The sequence below is a fragment of the Ascaphus truei genome, chromosome 21, assembly GCF_040206685.1.
Source record: "Ascaphus truei isolate aAscTru1 chromosome 21, aAscTru1.hap1, whole genome shotgun sequence".
NCBI classification, from domain to species: domain Eukaryota; kingdom Metazoa; phylum Chordata; class Amphibia; order Anura; family Ascaphidae; genus Ascaphus; species Ascaphus truei.
Window position 1 is genome coordinate 16,078,160 of NC_134503.1, and position 22,428 is coordinate 16,100,587.

At 49.8% G+C, this 22,428-nt stretch overlaps 1 protein-coding gene across 3 annotated transcripts in view; it reads left to right on the plus strand.

The window, feature by feature from the left end:
• Nucleotides 1-21,749, plus strand: part of LOC142472230 (lipocalin-like) — a 174,600-nt gene extending 152,851 nt beyond the window's left edge. Inside the window, exons 4-8 of one of the 3 annotated variants that reach the window (XM_075579133.1) lie at nt 2,180-2,230; nt 15,026-15,139; nt 15,708-15,806; nt 19,618-19,643; nt 21,621-21,749. In XM_075579133.1, the coding sequence (XP_075435248.1) occupies nt 2,180-2,230; nt 15,026-15,139; nt 15,708-15,806; nt 19,618-19,640 (287 nt within the window). In that variant the 3' untranslated portion in view covers nt 19,641-19,643; nt 21,621-21,749. The remainder of the gene's footprint in view (nt 1-2,179; nt 2,231-15,025; nt 15,140-15,707; nt 15,807-19,617; nt 19,644-21,620) is intronic. The other 2 variants (XM_075579128.1, XM_075579127.1) reach the window with 2 other exon arrangements.
• The last annotated feature ends 679 nt before the right edge of the window (nt 21,750-22,428 follow it).

Genomic DNA, 22,428 nt, shown 5'->3' on the forward strand with positions numbered 1-22,428 from the left:
CGTTTGTGATTTGGAATGAAGCTGTCGGGTTTGTGATTTGGCACCGTAGCGGTCAGGTTTAGATACACTGGCGACACACTTTATTCGAGCTCGGCTAGTCCCACGAATTCGGGTATACCTGGGTGTATTGAGGTTTGTGACTGTTTTCTGCCCGAGTGCATTGAGGTATTTTCCAGGCAGGGATTGAAGCATTTTATTCCCGCTGGCTGCAATACTGCACAGTATATATATATATATACTGCATTACAATTCATGAATTTATGCCATCTGGTAGACACGCAAAGCATTGCAGCCTATTAAATCCTAATCATTATCATTTAACAGATCAGCCGCCCGTCAGCCAGGCATGAACCCAGGCTGGGAAGGGAAACGCAACGGGGCTTGTCAGAGGTGAGGAGCGGCGCATTCCAGGTATCTGCCAGGTACATACTGGGTATTTGCTCGAATAAAGTGTGTCGGTGCAGTATAGTGCTTGTACTCCCTTGATAAAGCTTTCATGTATTCCCATTTTATTCATTATCTGGAACATAAAGAGCCACGATACCCTATAGAAAGCCTTCTCCGCATCTAGCCCCAGAATCAGGGTCGGGCTCTGGCTCTTCTTGCTGTTGTGGATTATATTTATTATTCTGCGAATATTGTCCGAAGCCAGGCGCTCAGAGGTGAACCCCACCTGGTCTGGGTGTGTCAGTATATTCAGCGCTTTATTTAGGCAAGTTGCTAGTATTTTAGCAAAAAGTTTTATAATCAGCGGTTAATCAGCGATTAATCAGCGATATGTTGTGTTAATCAGCGATATGGGCCTATAGCTTGCACACAGCATAGGGTCTTTACCCTCCTTGGGAATTACAATTATTGCAGCTTCCAACATTTCCTTCTGCAGTTTTTCTCCTGTTAGGATTGTGTTCAATAGCCTGGTTAGGTATGGTTTCAGTGTGGTTTCAAATTTTTTATAATATAAGTTTGAGAACCCTGGGGCTTTAGATTTTTTTTAGAACTTTTATAGCTTCTGTTATCTCTCTGGTTGTTATCTTAGCGCCTAGCTGGTTTGTTGACTGGCTGTCCAATTTTGGGAGTGCACAGGTATCGAAATATTGGGGCGATACTTCCCTTTTGTCTCTCGCCTGTTTGCCTGGCTACATTTAAATTGTATAGGCTGCTATAATATTTTACAAATTCGCTATTGATTTCAGACGTGTTATAGGTTGTATTATCTTGGTCTGTTTTTAGACTGAATATATTAAGACTGGTCATTTTCTTCCTTAATTTTGTTGCCAGATATTTATCAGCTTTATTCCCCTTCTCGTAATAAAGCTGATTCGTCCATCTCATTGCTTTCTCTGTGTCCTCTTGCATTATATTTCTAATTTCCCTCCTATCTTTGTCTATTTTCTCCCTGATGTCATTTGTCGGTCTCTGTTGGTACTCCCTTTAATTTTTTGTCATATTATCATTCAGATTCGCTAGTCTCTTGTTCTTTTCTTTTTTTTTCTGTGTGATGCTATACTAATAATTTTACCCCTCATGGTTGTCTTATGGCCGCCCAGAGGATAGACTTGATTACCTGACCGTTGTCGTTCTGTAAAAAATAGTCTCGTAAAGCTTCCCCTATAGCATCCCTTTCAGGTATCCCCAGTAATAGATCATTTAATCTCCATTTCCCCTTAGGATATCCTTGTCTTACACCTTTAAGTGTTAAGACAACTGGGGCATGGTCGGACCAAGTAATATTGTCCATCTCAGCATTGATCATAGTGTCTGCCAGGTCTCTAGAAATTAGAATATAGTCTATTCTTGTATATTGATCATGCAAGGCCGAGTAGAACGAGTAGCTCCTACTGTAGATGTGGGATTCATAGTCCTCCACGTATCTATCGGGGCATTCTCATCCAGGAGTTTTATCAGCGGCCGAGCTTTTTTTGGTCTCATATTGTTGCCTTTGTTAGTGGATTTAACCTTGCCTTTTGTATCATCTAAAATAGTGTTTAAATCTCCCCCGATTATTTGACGCCCTTTCTTATGTTGCATAATAGTATGGAAGGCATTATTTATAAAAAAAAATCTTGTTCCTCATTTGGTACATATAAGTTTGCTATGGTTAAGTCTGTTGTTCCTAGTTTACCTGTGATAATGATCATTGTACCTGCCTTGTCTCTTTTTATCTTTTCTACTGAAATAGGTACCGATGATCTGCCTATACTTCTTGCTCCTATTTATATTTTCTGGGCTGGTGAGTTATATATCTATGGAAACATTTTATCTCTTAGGCTTGTTTTATAGTTGGTGTGCACACATTTTGTGTGTAAGGGTCCGTGCTGTGAGCGATAGGCTTGGAAGCTGTTACTATGTGTGTCGCTGGATAGCTGTCTGTCTGTGTGTGTTTGTCACTGGGAAGTAGTCACTGTGTGTGTGTGTCACTGGGAAGCTGTCTGTGTGTCACTTGGAAAGTGTGTGTCACTGTTAAGCTGTCACTGTGTGTGTCTCTTTGTGAAGCTGTCACTGTGTGTGTGTGTGTGTGTGTGTGTGTGTGTGTGTGTGTGTGTGTGTGTGTGTGTGTGTGTGTGTGTGTGTGTGTGTGTCACTTGGAAGCTGTCAGTGTGTGTGTGTGACTAAAGAGGGTAAGGCAATAAGATTTTTCACAATTTTGCTGATTTACATTATTTTAAACTAAACAAAAATTGTGTATGCAGTATGTGTGTACATTATTTTGACACACACACATACACACACACACACATATATAAATATATGTAGCCAGGTCCCCCTTTGCTTAGCGGACCCCCCCTCCAGGTACTCACCGCGGCGGTTGGGAGCAGAGCGGGTACTCACCGCGGCGGTTGGGAGTAGAGCGGCCAGTCGCGGGGGAGGTGCGGGGGTGGGTGCACACACGGCACGCGCTTTCAGTAATGCAGGGGGATGCCGGGCAGTGGAGGAGTGGCAAGTGCGTCGCTAGGAGTACCGGTGGCTCCCTCAGAGGGTGCTGCCATCTTAGCATGCGCAGGATCATGGAGGCCCTCGGCTAGCTTGTGCATGCGCAGTGATAGCGCGCGAATCCCCACCAATGAGGAGAAGGCTCTCAGCAGGGACTTCAAGTTCCATGAGCCTTAGGACACCCCACGTGATGCCAGGGAACCAATAGGGTGTGAGGATCCTCAGACAGGATAGAGGAAGCTGTCACAGAGCCCACGCTAGTCAGTCAGCGCCAGGAGAGGCTAGGGGAAGGAGGTGAGGGTGCAGGGGTCAGTGACCCACTGCACTAGGGCAGCAGCCCCCTAGGCCCCAGTTAGCCCTGAGCCACTCAGTCAGTTTGTGATGATTCAGGGACAGGCCCTAGGTTAGGGACCCTGCCCCATTAGCATATACAGTGTCAGTTAGGGACACAGCAGATGCTGCGCTTCCCACCAAGAGGCTTGGGATCAAGCCTACTCCGCAGGGAAAGCGGAACCGTACCCAGGGTGGACGACCCTGACCGATCATCCCGATGGAGGAACCGGATGTCACCAGGAGGTCGTCGGATCCTTTTTGAAGATCCTTTGAATGCCCAGGTGCCGTCGCACTGGGCAGGTATTGTTACGCACGTGCACCACCTACAGAGTACTCACACATAGTGGCAGCGCTGACCACGGGACAAGGGTTATTCTGTGGACACGGTGTGGGGGTACACAGTGGTGAGTAAGTGGCATACACTCATAAGTGGGAGTGAATGACATTGGGACTTATAGAGTATAAGAGTTATATATATGCATGTTCAGTAAAGTTCATTATTGCTTTATCATACCAATTGTGTGTTATTGGGTTGTATCCTGTGAGGGCCCCTTCCCGCCCTGTCAGGATCCCTCTCAGGTGGAGGCGTTGCACCACGAGAAAGCAAATATATATGTACCCCAGGCTCCCCGAGCAGAGGCTTAGGCTCCTGAGGGCCACACAGGTACTAAACAGCATTAGTAGCGTCTGTATTCACAGGGAATACCCATTCCATATATAAATATATATATTTGTAACGTGTATTCCCCCACCCAAGAGCATATGGTATGTGTGTGCGGGGAACCTAATGTTACCAGGGGTGGTGCTTTACCTGTTACTCTGCCACAGGGAGCCTGGCGCACGTATAATAATAGGAGTAACCTCGTACTCGGTGCAGCGCCTCCAGCTGCGATGGCTCCCACCAGAGGGGGAGTGATCCTCGCAGGACAATTTATATATATCACACACAGCATGTAAAACAACCAATAACTTTACTGTAGCAACCGTACTTAATCATATATCAACAGGTGTCCCTCTCTAGAGGAGACACTACTACTGCGTCTCGCAGGACGCTACCCCCTTTCACCGGGTGATCCCACCCCGTGTCCAGTAACCCCACAGAATATGTCCTCCACCCTCAAGTGAGATAACTATATGTGTGACTGCGCAGCCACTATGTCTTGTATGAATGGATGGTATAGTTGGTGCACTTCAAGATTATCTGCCGAGCACTCCAGTGCCCGGGCCTGCCAAGGAGCTTCACAAAGGATCCTGATGACAAGCGAATTCAGGAACTACCGTCCGGGGCGATCCCACCCGGATGGCTGCTGCAGCCGCAGCGGAGGTCTGAACCCAAACCTCTGGATGGACGCGCAGCGTCCGCTGTGTCCCTAACTGACTCTGGATAATAAGGGGCAGGGTCCCTAACCTGGGGCCTGTCCCTACAACACTCAATGCTACTGGTGACTCAGGGCTATCTGGGGCCTAGGGGGCTGCTGGCCTAGTGCAGGGAGTCACTGACTCCTGCACCCTACCTCCTTCCCCTAGCTGCTCCGGTCACCAACTAACGTGGGCTCAGCACGTGAAAAGTATCCAATCTCCCCTGCAGGGAGATCCTACAGCCCTATTGGCTACCTGGCGTCACCTGACTCTGCCCCTGTGCACCCTGGGGGCTGACTACTCTTGGGGGCTATTCTCCATTGCGGGGGCCTCGCGCACACTTCCTTTGCACATGCGCCAACCTCTGTAGTGGCCTCCGGCTACTACGACCCATTGCGCATGCGCAACTACATTGAAGATGGCGGCGCCCAGCTCGGGAGCCGAAAGCGCTCCCTGCACTGGCCCCCACCCTCCAGAAGTGCCGGCGGGTCTGTCGCGTGACCCCCGGCAGTGGAGGTAATAGGAGGGGGGGTTGCGGGACAAGAGGACCTGGCTACATCCCCCCCTGGTAAAAACCCCAACGTCCTCACTTGGGATACATAACTCAACCATGTACAGAAATTATATAATAAAAATGCAGTTCAATCATATAACTTAGCACATTCGCATTGACTTTATACGATGTTGCATAATTCTGTGAGCATCACAATCACAGATTGGATTTTGCGCCGAGACCACTGCTGAGCCTCATAATGGGGTGCCCCAATTTGATCATAGGTTACCCGATTTGGAGAGTACCTGACTCTTTGGCTCCTTCGGAGCTGTTCTTCTGCAACTCTCTCTGGAGAGTAATAAACACAGTCCTGAGGCTCAGCCTCTTCCCTTGAGGGGAGAATTGTCTCTGAACAGTCTCTGTTTGGCACAAAGCACGGGCTCTGTGGATCCAAAGGCTGGCCTGTTGGTGCCACCTTAGTAGGCGTTGGCCTACGGGGCCCTTTACCCGTAGCTCCTCCGGGAGATGCCCCTTCTGTGGAGTAGTCCCTTTGAGAGGTTCCTTTCATAGGATCTTCAGGAGTTTCAGAGTGCGTTTCGTTATTGACAGTCTCTTGACCCATCTCTGATAAGTCGGACTCACCGTTGAGCGGCGTGGCCAGTATCTCTGCTTCCTCATCTCCCACTTGTGGAAAGGGGAGAAGATGATTACGATGCCATACCTTTACCCGGCCTTCAGTGTCTTTGATGCGATAGACCGGGAGGCCAGGCATTTGAGATTCTATTTCATATACACCGTCTCTCCATCGGTCAGCCAATTTATGTTTTCCTGGGACTCCCAGGTTTCGAAGCAACACAGCGTCTCCAGGACGAAGCTCCCGATATTTGACCTTATGATCGTATCGCCTTTTATTGTCAGCGTTCAGCTTAGCTGTAGACTTCTCAGCCTGTTGATAGGCCTGCTGTAAACTGTCTTTAAGTGTTTGCACGTATTTGAAATGGGTAGCATTGTGTATCCCATCCGTCGAGACTCTAAGACGTACATCCACTGACAATCTCGCCTCTCGCCCAAACATGAGGAAGTATGGGGAGAATCCAGTTGACTCGTGTCGGGTACAATTGTACGCATGTACCAGGGCCTCCACGTGTCGACTCCATTCAGTTTTCTGAGCACTCTGTAGAGTTCCGAGCATATCCAGTAAGGTTCGATTAAATCGTTCTGGCAGCGGATCACCTTCAGGGTGATACGGGGTCGTTCGTGATTTGGCAACGTTCAGCATTTTGAGTAGTTCTTGGATCAGAGTGCTCTCAAAATCCCGACCTTGGTCTGAGTGAAGGCGGTTTGGAAGACCGTAGTGCACGAAGTACTTCTCCCATAATATTTTTGCCACTGTGATGGCTTTCTGATCTTTCGTGGGGAAGGCCTGGGCATACCGGGTGTAATGGTCTGTGATGACCAGCACGTTGCATATTCCCCGGCTATCAGGCTCAATGCACAGAAAGTCCATACACACAAGGTCCATGGGGCCAGAACTCTTCAGATGGCCCATGGGTGCTGCTCTGGTAGGCAGGGTCTTGCGTTGTATACACCGAGTACAACGGCGACAGTGGCGTTCTACGGCCTCTCGCATCTTGGGCCAGAAAAAGCGGAATCTGACCAACCCAAAGGTCTTCTCTACACCGAGATGTCCATGCTCATCATGTAGGGACTTCAACACCATGTATTGCAAGTTCTTAGGGACAACTAGTTGTCGTCTATCCGGGTGGTTGTGGTATTGCACCACCCGATAGAGTAAGCAGTTATCGATTTCGAATTTGTCCACTTCCCGCATGAGCGAGGCCTCCAAGTCGTTTGGAGCACGCTTCAGTAGAGCTGGATTCTTCTTTTCAACGGCTTACCTAATGATACTAACGACAGGATCCCGTATTTGGTAGTCTACCAGATCTTTCCACCGTAGCACTTTGTCATGAGTTATGTTCATCCCTTTTGGATCGCAGTAGGCGGCTAGGACAGCCTGCGACTGGCATCCCAAGGAATCCGCGACCCGTAATTCTGAGAAGGCCACTTGATCGTTGACGATGGCGGCAGTGCTACACATAGCTCACACCCCTGGCCCTGGGAGTTCTTCCCATTCCTCATCATCTTGAGTAGCACTTCGACCTGGCAGTCGGGAGAGGGCATCAGCCCCGACATTGAAGGGTCCCGGCTTATACTTCAGGGAGAATCGGTAATTGTTCAGGGCTGCCAGCCATCGGTGTCCTGCTACATCCAATTTGGCTGAGGTATTGATGTACGTGAGGGGATTGTTATCCGTCCTTACCTCAAACGTAACCCCGTAAAGGTAATCGTGGAGCTTCTCGGTGATCGCCCACTTGAGAGCCAGGAACTCCAACTTGTGGACGCGGTATTTCTGTTCACTGGGTGTCAGACTGCGGCTGATGTAGGCTACAGGCCGAAGGCCCTCGGGGTGCTTCTGGTGCAGGACGGCACCCAGTCCATTGAGACTGGCATCCACATGCAGAACGTATGGTTGTTCGGGATCAGCATACGCAAGCACCGGCGCTTTGGTCAGACACTTCTTCAATTTCAGAAAGGCCTGTTCACACTCAGACGTGTATCAGACTGTATCTTCGGGGTATATCTTCAACAGATTGTTCAGGGGTTTAGCTCTACTAGAGTACCCTTCCACGAAGCGACGGTAATACCCACAGAACCCCAGGAAGGATCGTAGTTCTGTGACATTTTCGGGACGCGGCCAGTTCACGACAGCGTCGGTGGCGATCCCTTGAGCAGACACGATGTGCCCCACGTAGGTCACCGAGGTGTGACAAAACCGGCACTTGTCTAGGGACAATTTCAACCCTTCCTTCCCAAGACGGTCTATCACTTTAAGCAGTCTCTCTTCATGCTCTTCCAGTGTTCTTCCGAAGACAATGTCATCCAGGTAGACGAGACACTCCCGAGGGTTCATGTCCCCGATAGTCTTCTCTATCAGTCGTTGGAAGATAGCAGGGGCCCCACATATACCTTGGGGCATACGTGTAAATTGGTAGAACCCCAGGGGACAGACGAAGGCTGTTTTCTCCTGATCCTCTGCATTCATAGGTACCTGATAGTACCCGGAGCGTAGATCGAGCACGCTGAACCATTGGCTTCCGTTCAGAGCATTCAGGATCTCTTCAATGCGAGGAAGGTTGTACTGGTCCGGTATCGTACAATTGTTCAGGGTTCGATAGTCGACACACAGTCGTACGGATCCGTTCTTTTTCCTCACCACCACTATGGGAGAGGCATAAGGGCTCAGAGACTCCGTCAAAATCCCAGCGGCCTCCATTTCTTGCAAGACGTTCCTCACATCGTCCACATCCCTAGGGGCGATGCGACGAGAATGTTCCTGGAACGGGGTGGCATCACTCAGTCTAATGGCATGTTGAGCGCTGCGACTGCACCCCACATCCATCTCACTCGTGGAGAACACAGTCCGTCGTTTATTCAATTGGGTTGTCAGCCGCTCTTTACACTCAGTGGGTAATGTCGACTCGCCGAAGTTGAAGTCCGGATCGACTAACCGCTCATTCCCTGCCGCCGCATTCACCTGGGGCGTTGTTTCCACAGGGCTGACCGGATATATGCAACCCAGACTCTGTCCGGCATCAAGTTCCATCGGGAAGGGGGAGATGTTCTGCACATATATGTAGGTTCGTAGAGGGATTTTAGTCGTCCACTCCCTCACCTCGGGTAGTACCCTATACCCTCTCTGAACTTCTTCCTCAGGGGTACTCTCCAGAGAGAAAAGCTGATCGTTCTAATCTCGCTCGGGATAACAGCACCAGATGGCCATTTGTTGCACTCCCCATGGTAATATGGTCGTCAGTCCGCATTGACGATTGTAGAGATCCCCGTGACGCTCCAAGGCATATACCCGGTTACACTCCTCTCGTAGGACGGGATCTAGGAGCGAATTGGCCAGCGGCAACTCGTTGGTCTCTTTCAGGTATGCTCTGATTACAGCTTGTACTATATCAGTGTTGGTTCCCAAGATGATCGGATACTTGCACTGGTCTTGGGGCTCCGGGCATACCATTGCCACTACATGCATGGGGTGGTTTTTTTGTTTTTTTTTTATATTTATCCTGAACAAACCACACACATGGTTAACTCCAACTTTGATTCCCCTTATTGCTTAGGAAAAATTGCTAGGTGAGAACTGGTCTAAATATTGTAATGATAACCCCTTTCTCCTATACATCCTTCAGCTTTCCCTCTTATCGCGGACATAGCCTTAGTTACCAATCTGAAGGCCATATTTTAAACAGTTGCTAAAACTGTAATATGTATTATTACACTGCCAAACTCGGGCTTGTGGCGGGAAAAGTGCTGATAGGGCTTTGCGGGAGTCTGAAGATCCAAATGGTTTCCAAACTAAATGGACAGAATAGTGCTTTATTGCAGAGCCGGAAAGAGGTGTTTTTTCCCTCACCCGTTAGGCCACGCTTATAGTGCCGGCGACGGCGATGCGATGACGTCACCAGTCGCCGCTAGCGAAAGTTGTAATTCGCTTTCAAGCAATGTCGCTAGTGACCTGGCCATTGATTGGTTTAGAGAATGTCACATGTGGCGACAGTCTGTAAAAAAATCACATTTCCCCGGCTTCCAAATCTCTGGTCGCGACGTCGCTCCGTCGCTCCGTCGCTCCGTCGCACTTACTATAAGCGTTTGCAACAGCGACAATGCATTTGTTTTGGAGCGACGTCGCATCGCCGACACTATAAGTGAAGCCTTACAAGGTGTGAGAGTGAGAGGGTTGGCTTTAAAATGTGAGTGAATACGTATAAGTGCCTATTAATATATCAAAGTAATTTGTTTTACTTATACCCTAGTCCAGGGGTCGGCAACCTGCTCTTTCCGCAGGTTACCGCTCCCCAGCTGCTGCCTCTTCCTCACTGTGCTGCCAGTAACTGCCGGGGCCCGGAAAGCACTGGCGGGCCTCTTGTTGCCGCCGGGCATCTCCCCAGCTGCTGCCTCTCTCCTGCACTGTCCCAAACCGTGCCGCTCTAATGTCGGTGCGCGTGGGAAGTGCTGACATCACAAAGCGGCCCGGCATGGGACAGTGTAGGAGGCGGGCCAGCACCTAGGGAGAAGCCAGGCGGCAACAAGAGGACCGACCAGCGCCGGCGCTCCCCCCCTCCGCCACCACCAGCAGTACAGTGAGGGAGAGAGGCGAGCCCAAAATATGTGTATATATATGTATTTAGGGAGGTAGTGTGTATTTGGGGGGGTAGTGTGTGTGTATTTGGGGGGGTAGTGTGTGTGTATTTGGGGGGGTAGTGTGTGTGTATTTGGTGGGGGGTAGTGTGTGTGTATTTGGAGGGAGGGTAGTGTGTCTATTTTGGGGGGTATTGTGTGTGTGTTTTGGTGGGGCAGTGTGTGTATTGAAGGGTAGTGTGTGTATTGGGGATAGTGTGTGTATTTGGTGGGGGGGTAGTGTGTGTATTTTTGGAGGTATTGTGTGTGTGTGTGTGTTTGAGTGGGGTAGTGTGTGTGTTTGCACGGGGTAGTGTCTGTGTGTGTTTGGGGGGGATTGTGTGTGTGTTTGGAGGGGGGTTGTGTGTGTGTTTGGAGGGGGGTTGTGTGTGTGTTTGGAGGGGGGTTGTGTGTGTGTTTGGAGGCGGGAGTGTGTGTTTGGAGGGGGAGAGTGTGTTTGGGGTGTAGTGTGTGTGTTTGGGGTGTAGTGTGTGTGTTTGGGGGGATAGTGTGTGTGTGTGTGTGTGTGTGTGTGTGTGTGTGTGTGTGTGTGTGTGTGTGTGTGTGTGTGTGTGTGTGTGTGTGTGTGTGTGTGTGTGTGTGTGTGTGTGTGGGTTTGGGGGGGTAGTGTACGTGTGTCTTTGGAGTGTAGTGTATTTGGGGGTTGTGTACATGTGTCTTTGGGGTGTAGTGACTGTGTGTGTGTTTGGGAGGGGCAGTGTGTGAGTTTGTGGGATTGTGTGTATTTGGGGGGGTAGTGTGTGTGTTGTGTATTGGTTGGGGTAGTGTGTGTGTGTGTGTGTGTGTGTGTGTGTGTGTGTGTGTGTGTGTGTGTGTGTGTGTGTGTGTGTGTGTGTGTGTGTGTGTGTGTGTGTGTGTGTGTGTGTGTGTGTGGTTTGCCCCTGAAATCTCCGGGTGGGCGGGTTGTTGCAGACAGGGCAGCACAGTAAGGCTAAGGCCCCGCTCCCAGAGTCAGCGCACCCGCACTGCTGACAGGCGGTGCGCTGAGATACACAGACCGCGATATGCGGTCTGTAGGGAGCCGGAGCGGGAGGTGGGCGGGTGGTGGGCGGTTTGACAGGGAGGGGGGCGTGGCTTGAGCGGAGGGACCCGCTACTCTCCCCCCCCCCCCTCCCTCCACGGACTCGGGCTGGAGCTGGAAAGTAAGTTTAAACACACACACGCAGGCACTCATTCATACACACACACACACGCGCACACACACACACACACAGGCAGGCACTCACGCACTCATACACACACACGCGCGCACACACAGGCAGGCACTCACGCACTCATACACACACACACACACACACACACAGACAGAGGCAGGCACTCACGCACTCGGGCACACACATACACACACAGACAGGCACGCACGCACGCACTCAGACACACACACAGACAGGCACTCACCTGCTTTCACTCCACACTCCTCCCCGCTCCCCGAAGCCTCTCCTCCTCCCGAAGCCTCCCCTGCCCATTGGCTCACAGCCACACACGTCACGCGTCAACGCTAGGAAACACCATTCTCTGGTGTCTCCAGCGGCTGACGCGCCACAGCGTGTAGTCAGCTGTGCAGCCAGGGGGGACCGGGACCGGCTCGCGAGGATTCCCCTGCTGGTGGGGAACTCGCTACATTGCCGCCCGCGCCAACGAGCGCAGCGGGACCGAGGCCTAAGTGAGTTCGCATTGCTGCATCACTCACAGATCCTCTGCATTTCTCACGGGACTATCTGTGTGCACATCACATGCCTACTACATCCGGGTCACAGCCCTATGCTCTACTGCACATGCTCACAGGTAGGGGATCATGGGAGTTGTAGTTTTTATTAGACAAGATCGATTGGCACACAAGCAACACAGTAACATTCTTAGAAACCCTGCTAGAGAACACACACCACCCCCATGTATCTTATCTCCTCTCTCCTCTCTCCCTTCCCCCCCCTCTCCCTTCTCCCCCCCCCTCTCCCTTCTCCCCCCCTCTCCCTTCTCCCCCCCCTCTCCCTTCTCCCCCCCCCTCTCCCTTCTCCCCCCCCTCTCCCCCCCTCTCCCTTCTCCCCCCATCTCCCTTCTCTCCCCCCCTCTCCCTTCTCCCCCCTCTCCCTTCTCCCCCCCTCTCCCTTCTCCCCCCCTCCCTTCACCCCCCCTCTCCCTTCTCCCCCCCCTCTCCCTTCTCCCCCCCCTCTCCCTTCTCTCCCCCCCTCTCCCTTCTCTCCCCCCCCTCTCCCTTCTCTCCCCCCCTCTCCCTTCTCCCCCCCCTCTCCCTTCTCCCCCCCCTCTCCCTTTCCCCCCCCCCCTCTCCCTTTTCCCCCCCTCTCCCTTTCTCCCCCCCTCTCCCTTTCTCCCCCCCTCTCCCTCCCTCTCCCTTCCCCCCCCCTCTCCCTTCTCCCCCTCTCTCCCTTCTCCCCCTCTCTCTCTTCTCCCCCTCTCTCTCCCTTCTCCCCCCCTCTCTCTCCCTTCTCCCCCCTCTCTCTCCCTTCTCCCCCCCTCTCTCTCCCTTTTCCCCCCCTCTCCCTTTTCCCCCCCTCTCCCTTTTCCCCTCCTCTCCCTTTCCCCCCCCTCTCCCTTTTCCCCCCCTCTCCCTTCTCCCTTCTCCCCCCCTCTCCCTTTCTCCCCCCCTCTCCCTTCTCCCCCCCTCTCCCTCCCTCTCCCTTCCCCCCCCCCCTCTCCCTCCCTCTCCCTTCTCCCCCTCTCTCTCTTCTCCCCCCCTCTCTCTACCTTCTCCCCCCCTCTCTCTCCCTTCTCCCCCCTCTCTCTCCCTTCTCCCCCCCTCTCTCTCCCTTCTCCCCCCCTCTCTCTCCCTTCTCCCCCCTCTCTCTCCCTTCTCCCCCCCTCTCTCTCCCTTCTCCCCCCCTCTCTTTCCCTTCTCCCCCCCTCTCTCTCCCTTCTCCCCCCCTCTCTCTCCCTTCTCCCCCCCTCTCTCTCCCTTCTCCCCCTCTCTCTCTTCTCCCCTCTCTCTCTCTTCTCCCCTCTCTCTCTCTCTTCTCCTCCCCCTCTCTCTCTTCTCCTCCCCCTCTCTCTCCCTTCTCCTCCCCCTCTCTCTCCTCCTCCCCCTCTCTCTCTTCCTCCCCCCTCTCTCTCTTCCTCCCCCCTCTCTCTCTTCCTCCCCCCTCTCTCTCTTCTCCTCCCCCCCTCTCTCTTCTCCTCCCCCCTCTCTCTTCTCCTCCCCCCCTCTCTCTTCTCCTCCCTCTCTCTCTTCTCCCCCCTCTCTCTCTCTTCTTCCCCCCCTCTCTCTTCTCCTCCCCCCTTCTCTCTCTTCTCCTCCCCCCCTCTCTCTTCTTCTCCCCCCTCTCTCTCTTCTCCCCCCTCTCTCTCTCTTCTTCTCCCCCTCTCTCTTCTCCTCCCCCCCTCTCTCTCTTCTCCTCCCCCCCTCTCTCTCTTCTCCTCCCCCCCTCTCTCTCTTCTCCTCCCCCCCTCTCTCTCTTCTCCTCCCCCCTCTCTCTCTCTTCTCCTCCCCCCCTCTCTCTCTTCTCCTCCCCCCTCTCTCTCTCTCTCTTCTCCCCCTCTCTCTCTTTACAGTAAAGCTGCTTCAGTTCCTCCCTTTTGATAGCAATGAGGTAACCTTGTCTTTGTTAAATTAACTCAAGTAAAGTTAACTGAGGTAAACATTGTAATAAATTAATATTGATCAGCGACGACTCTGTTTGCAACAATTGTCATCAGCGTTAGTTATAAATAATAGAAATGATGTAAGGTATAATTCCATATACCATTAACGCAGCAATAGTGCCAGCAATAGCAGTCTCCCGCCATCTCCCCCTGCAACTACTCTCAATATGGCTGCGCGGCGTCAAATGGCGCTGCGTTGCCATGCCAATGAGACGCCACAAGATGTCACGACGTCATGCGGTGTCACGTTGCCATGGCGATTTGACGCCGCGTGACGTTACATAGCATCCCGTTGTCATGGCAACACAGTGTCAAAAAAAAAAATCTCCGGGTTGACCGTCAGTCGAAGGTGGCAACCCTGTAGGTAGTATGTGTGTGTGTGTTTGGGAAGGTAGTATGTGTGTGTGTTTTTGGGAAGGTAGTATGTGTGTGTGTTTGGGAGGTGGTGTGTGTGTGTGTGTGTGTGAATGTATTTGGGGGGTAGTGTATGTATGTATGTACAGTATATATGTGTAAATTAGTTTTGCACAGAATTTTTTTTAAAAAAAACTAAATAAAGGGACTTATTATTGCGAGATTCATTTTATTCCCCCACATATTTTTTCCTTTCCCTAAATCTGATTAAAGTAAGTTTGTTGTATGTTAATGCTTATACAGTATTTACCTATTAGTGTGTGTACAGTATATGTATGCGTGTGTGGGGGGTGTAATATTCATGCATGTGTTTCTTCCTTGAAAGGCTGCAGCCCCCTGTACTTGTCCTATACAGGAGTAACATGGAGGGCAGTTACATTAGAACAGGCACCTACTTTACCTGACATTTATCAAATGATCATATGATTATTAGATTTGAGGCTAATACTAAATGAGTGAATTAATGGCAGATAACATTACAATTTAAAAACCATATTGTTGTTAATACATAAATCCTGTACATATATCCATAGAAGGGCAAATTGTTGTTTAGTAAAATAGTAAGACCCCGTTCCCTGCTCAGAGGTACTTTTGATAGATAAGGCAATCACTTTTTGGTGTGTTCTTCTCTAAAAGGCTCGGTTCAGGAAATTGACGTGCGCTTTGTCGAGACCAACTACGAGGAATATGCCATGATGGCCATGCGTAATACAGAGGACATGAACGTCTACACCGTAGTGACTCTGTTTGGTAAGTGAACGCTCTACTGGGGTTGGTTGAGAAGATCCATCATCTATGGGCAGTAAGAAGCCAGAAAAGGTATGAATGGGGTGGAAAGCCACACACAAGATATAGAATAAAAAGGGGTAGCAATGGATAGGACCATAGTCCACAAAATAGGGTTACTAGAAAAGACCTAGGGAAGCAAAGCGGGAAACGGAGGGATACCTACACTGAGAATACAAAGGAGCAGAGAAGGAATGGATCGGACTTAACAGCGGCAGATGTGAATATATTGGGATGCAATGGGGAGTGGATGCTAAAACAAGAATCTGAGCAGGAAGGAAACAATACACCGGGTGGATATGTGGAACGGTATAAAACATTATGGGAGTATGAATAAGAAATATGAGGGGGTCATTGAATATCTTTGTGGTATACTGGGGGAGCAGGAAAAACCTGTGTGTATCAGGTGAAGGTAGAGGGATAATCGGAGGCATTACTGGCACATTAATAGGACTGCGGGTTGTTGAAGATTCCTCAGGTAGGATATGATGGGCAGGAACATTCTTGGAGCAGTTTTGCTTTCTGGTTTCAGGCCGAGATAAGGAACTGAGGCCAGAAGTGCTAACCAAATTCCGTAATTTCTGTCTGCAAGGGTTTGGCGAGGACAATATTCTCATTCTGCCTCAAACTGGTAAGAAAACAACAAGGTATTTCACATGGTACAATGCTTAACACAGGTGGAAATACACATGTACTATTAACCATTCTATTTGCTTTGTATCAAGAACAGCAAAGCCACACATTAAGATCAGGAGTGGCCAACTCCAGTCCTCAAGGGACACCAACAGGTCAGGTTTTCAGGATATCCCTGCTTCAGCACAGGTGGCTCAAGCCACTGATTGAGCCACCTGTGCTGAAGCAGGGATATCCTGAAAACCTTATCATGAGGACTAGAGTTTGCCATTCCGGATTTAGAGTGTAGTAAATAAAATGTTTACCCCACAGGACACTCAAACTTATGCCTTTTTTTTTTTTAAAGAGTGAAACATGAGAATAAATAATGTGTTTGATTCACCAGCAACTGAATCAAGAGGGTGTATATGTGTATATATAAATATAATACAGCCGGGACCCGGTATAGAGCTAAACACGAATGAAAAATGCCAACTAATAAAATGCCTAAAATGTAAAAAGTCTCATGCAACAAGCGTCTGACAACCCAACATCCAACACATCCCAGGGTCAATGCCCAACACTGGGCCGAGGGGAGCGCAGCACTTACAGAAGCCCCCCTCTCTGCCCCAAAGCATTTCAATTAAATGGCGGGGAAGCACGTGCAAGGCCTCTATAAGTTCCCTTACCTTGTCTCCGGCGGCATCTGGCGACGCATCGCCATAGCAACGTGGCATCAAATGACGCCGCGGGGGTCACATCACGCCGGAGACAAGCTAAAGAGAGGGAGGAGGGGCTGTGACGATAATAAGGATTAACCAGCGCATTAATAAAGGCAGGGTGCCCGGCTGGTTAGTCCTTAATCGTATTGGGGATGAAGGTGTTAACTTTGTCTGCATCTCACATGTATTATTCTCCCCTCTGTACCCTTTTTGTCCCCATTTTGCAGGCTGGTGTGTGCCTGCAGTGGTAAAGTATATCTTGTGTCTAAATACTATTTTTTAGGCACAAGATAGCGCTGCGATAGCCGAGCCGCAAGTTAATGGAAGGAGCTAGCACCCTGAAATTTGGTATGCAAGCCCAGTGAAATACCCCAAGCTCGCACATACACAAAATATTACTTGTGGAACATATATTTTTTATAAAGTGCCGTTTCGCTGCAGTTTTTAAAAGTACAAACAGGATGGTATTTTCCTGCTGCCTTTGAAATGTATATGTTGCACATATGCTATTTGCATTTATGAGCTGGGGGTACTTTCCTTGCAAGCTTCAGAGACCTCCTGTGGTGGCAATGCCTACCGGTCTCGTGAGGTGTTGCAGTTGAAAGCCCCAGACCTGCCAAAATGTGAATTAGCCAGGATGCTGGCTAACTAGAAAATCCTGTTAGCCAGCAGGGCTGGTTCACACCTTGGGCCCAAACCCTAGCCCGGGAGGCGCCGGCCAGGGGGGACTATCCTTATGCTAAGTAGCCCAAGTGTCAAGTTGGCACAGGCTCAGTAGCAACAGGAAATCCCAGATGTGCCCACACTGCAAAGTGTGAGCAAGGTGGTGATTGGGGTAATGATTTTTCCCACGCCCGGGGTTGGAGAGCTATGTTAAAGATATGTAACGGTGTTTCCCCTGGGCCCTTCTGATCCTGACCCATATGTGAGAAAATCCCCCCAATTACATGGCTGTGTAGTGTGGTGCACCTGCTGGCTCACAGGACTCCTGAGTCTCCCGCTGGATGGTAATGGGGATTTCACCATAACAGGCGTCTGAGGTAGTGTTCTGAGTTCTACTCACGGTCATTACAGCGCCTCCATCTCTCCCAGGTCCCCACGATAGCAGGGAGGAGTTGCTGGTAGAGAACCCCTGGGTGCATCTTCTTGTGGAATAACTCCAGGCTCACACAAGAAGGGTCTCTTGAACAAGGGCATCTTTAATTGCAGGTTACATGGCAGACAGCCCATCATAGCGGCCGACACTAAGCCGCACATTGTCAGGCTGACCATCTTGAGGAAGGTTCCTTCTGCTCCTCCACTCTAATCAGCTTGGTTATTCCACCTCTCCCCTAAGGGAGACCACCAGCTGTGCCAGGTCCCTGGACACCGTGTGTAATCAGCTTGCACTTGACTCTCTGACAGACAGACTTGAACTGCTGCAGACACTTCACTCAGGATCAGCAGACACAAACTTTTGGCAGTGCTGTGCATTATATAAGCTCCAGAAAAGACCCACCTCTGTGTCACTAACAGTGGACACAGAGCATGCTGTCACTTCCTTTGCTACTATCTTACACATCACAGGGGTTGAGGGCAAACCTCCATGATGACTACTGGCAACCCTGACCTTTTAACAGGAGTTACTGCTCAGTAAGAGAGAGATCTGTACACCAATTTTACACATGGCTACAGATAGGACATCAAACCCTATATACAAGCTCCCCAAGGTATCCCCGTTGTCTGTTTTCTTTCTACCATCTGATTGAACTTTCCAACGATTTCGCGTCCAAGTCCAGCAGCCTACAATTCCAGAACGCAACGAGTTCTTTCCAACGCAACAAGAAGTCTAACTCATCTTCAGGAATTAGTTGGTGCTGGGGGTTCTCTAACGAACTCCATGGACTCAGAACAGACATTTCATTGTACAAGAACTTATGGGCTTTGCGTCTTGTGCCCCTTGCAAAAGGACAGCAATTTAAAGAGACATTTTTCCTGTGTTTCCCGTTCACTGGACAATTTCGCCTATTCCTATATAAGTAAGTGTATTCTGCAATTGTCGTGTATTTGCCTATCAAGGGAATAAACCTGTTTATTTTGCTCAACTTGTTCTGCTCAATTGGGATCCAAAGAAATATAAATTTGTTAATAAGTTCGTCCATCGTGACAGGGGCGCAAGAAGGGGGGGGAGAGCAGACAGGGGGGCAGAGAAGAAAATGTTTGCGCACCCCTAGCCTACCAAATACAAAGACTAACCCATAAAAAGCCCAAAGTAATGCCCAACAAACCTGAAACACATAAGTCTTAATACAAACACAATGTGATGAATAACTGAATTCAACAGCTGCAGAAACACCAAAGCACATTTCATGCATAGCGAACCCAACAACAAAACTGGCAAACCCAACACTACGGAAATACAGCACGAATGCCGGGTCACTGTAACACACAACACAATTACATGAAAACAAAACAAACAGCACAAAATCAAACACACTGTATGTATAAGGTTGCCTGGTGGCTTCTCCAAAAATACTGAACACAATGGCGATGCACTCATGACACACACGCACGCTCGAGACACACAGATACACCTCTCAGCTCTCTGTTCCATGCTGTTTCCTCCTCTCGCTGGCCCTACCCCCAGGCTCCTGACACCTCCTCCTGATTGGCTGCTGCTGGGTAATGCAACCAATCAAGATGGAGGAAGTTGCCCAGCCCCCCAAGCAATAGCATTGCTCTCTCCTTGCTCAGAGAAATCCTGCTGCCTCCCAAAGCCGGTCAGGTCACTATGTCCAGAGAGGTAACACCGGTATACACATACAGTACATGTCCAGTATTACCTCTATTTTTTTTACTGGACAGAGTGTCCAAATACATGGCAGTCCAGTTCAATACTGGACACCTGGCTACCCTATAGCATGTAGCACACAACGGAGAGTTCATGATCTGTCCCAAGCTTAGGATACAAGGTCTGATTTGACACCGACTCAATAATTACATGGTCCTTTCTGTCTCTGTATTACAATGTACAACAGACACAGATTTGATAACCCAAATAATGTAGTTTACAAAGTAATATGTGTGTACACCACTTCTTTAAAATGTCCATGTATTTCCTTCCCACAGATCAGTGCATGACGGAAGCCTAACAGGTGAGTATTAAAACTGCACATTTGCTGCAGTTATACACAGAAGATTGAAATCACAGGCGGGATCTTCCCCAGGCTGACATTTTCAATAGGATGCTTCCCCATATCTTGGCTTTTGCCTGTTGCATTTTCACCAGACCTCCCATTATTAGCTTGTATATATAATTCAGTGTAGTATCATGTTCTGTTTGTCAAAACACAAGTCCCCCCCCCCCCCCCCACAATTGATGTAGAAATATAATGTTTTAACAAGCCCCATCACTTCCCCGCAGAAATCTGCCGGTATACTGCACCATCACACTCAGAAGCAGGGCCGCCAACAGGGGGGGGTGAAGGTACTGGCGGGCCCCATGAGTCAGGGGGCCTGGCCGCCCAAGACCCCTGCGCGGCCATGCCAGTTATATTAAAAAAAAAAAAAAAATTTTAAATGCCTGCGATTCCCCGTGCGCATGTGCAGAGCAGAGATCCCGGCGCACATGCGCAGGGCAAGCACGGTGTCCGGCCTGCTGCCTATGGGCCCACTCCACCCCCCCTCCGCTTCCACGTGGGATGGAGGGGAAGCATCAATTGAGCTTCCCCCGCGCGTGCCTCCTGCCCTAGGCAGCAGCCGCGGAATTAGCCCGCCAGACTTGTGCCCCCCCCCAGACGCCCACCTCACCGTGTGCCCCCCGAGCCCACCTTTCGCACCCCCCACCCCCAAGCCCACCCCCGCTCCACACTCCCCCGAGCCCACCTCCCGCGCCCCTGTCCCCCCAGCCCACCTCCCGCCCTGGGCAGCTGCCGCGGGATATCTGGGGGCAGAAGGGGGCTGGCGGGCAAGGAAGCAGTAAGCAGCACCCACCTGGTCCAGGTAAGTCACCCATCCAGTCACTCAACCCACTCACCCAGTCACTGTCACCCACCCAGTCACTCAACGCACCCACCCACCCAACCCACCCAGTCACTGTCACCCACCCAGTCACTCTCACCCAACCCACCCAGTCACTGCCACCCAGTCAGTGTCACCCACCGAGTCACTCAACCCACACACCCAGTCACCCACCCACGCAGTCACTCACTCATTCACTCACACACCCACTCATCCTCCCACCCAGTCACTCACCCACCCACCCAGTCATTCACTCACACATGCAGGTCGTCACATGTCTTTTGTTGAAAATATAAAAATAAATACTGTAGGTTGCATTGTAATGTTTTTTTCTGTATTACAATAAAAAAACAGTTAAGTAAAAGTTGCGCGCTAAAAAAAAAATTTCTGTGGTAGGTGAGCTATGGGTGGGGGTGGGGGTTTGGGTGCTCCTTTGATTTGTCCTGGGCCCCATGATTTCTGTTGGCGGCCCTGCTCAGAAGATTTCTGATTATATTTCTTTAGTCCCTTGTGGACTGAAGATACATGCATGTGTGTTCTTTCTTCTCCCAGAAATTCTTATTTAGAGCTTTAAGTGACCTTTAGACGCTCACTGTGCGATTTCAGAGGATATTTAAAAAACAACAAACAAGCCCAACCGCTGAATATTTAATAAAACATGTTTGCTTTAGAGTTCAGGCCTTATTACTGTAAGGTTGGAACCCCTGCAGCTATCCCTTAATGCCAGGGTGCTCATCTCCAGTCGTCAAATCCCTACCCCAACAGGTCAGGTTTTCAGGATATCCCTGCTTCAGCACAGGTGTCTCAATCAGTCCCAGCTTCAGCACAGCTGGCTCAATGAGAGGCTCAGACTGAGCCTCTGATTGAACCACCTGTGCTGAAGCTGGGATATCCTAAAAACCTGACTTGTTTGGGGGGGGGGAGCAGCATGAGCACCGGAGTTGAGCCTCCTAGTCTTAATAAAAGCATAATGTATTGTATGTTTAAGGATATTTGCCATGTGTTTTCTTTCCATATAACTCATTATCGAACACGTTAAAATGTTTTTAATATATTCCAATTCAAATGCACGTTACTAATGTTAACTGCTTTATGGGTTTTTGTCCTTTCAGAATGCAAGAACAGTACCTAACATTTCCACTAGGCGGCACTTCATATATTAAATGGCTTTATGCTCAATCTGAGGATATGAAAGAGGCCCAGCTCGTCTGCGTATTAATAAAATGCTACATTCAAACAAACACTGGTTGCAATTTATTTTATATGAACTCAAATTACCCGGCGTTCCCAGGGAAGGAACCCCTCAAAGTACTGAGATTTAGAAATGGATAATTACATTTTTTAGTTTCTTAAAGCAGCAATCCAAGCTGCCGTTTTTTCCCCCCACATTTTATTTTCCCCCTTTAATATGTGCATCAATACAATCCACACAATGATAGGTAATTAGGCAAGTTGACGATCGATCTGTTCTCCTGTGATAGATCGGTGAAGATTCGGCTCGGGGGTTTCAGTGAATGGCTGTCAGGGCAGAAGAAGAGGAACAAAGATGCAAAGTTCTATGGGGAAGATCATGTGGCCAGGCAGGCGCTAGATACAATTGGTGCACTGCTAGAGAGAGGGCAGGACTCAATAAGGGATGTGCCAGAGCCTGTTTCAGAAGAGGAAGGGGATGTGACTTTGTAAATGGTTGCTATAGAAACAATAAATAGAAAAATAGAAAGAAGGCTGAGCACTGCCAAAAATGCTCACATATATAAAAATATAGAAACGTTTATTGTATCATGTTAGACCCTTGATACAGAAGTAACGCACCTACGCGTTTTGGGCCGTACCGTACGCCCTTTATCAAGGTGTAGTTAACATGGACACACAGACCTGTAAATGGGGGGGGGCCGAATTGATGTGAACGGGGGAGAAACA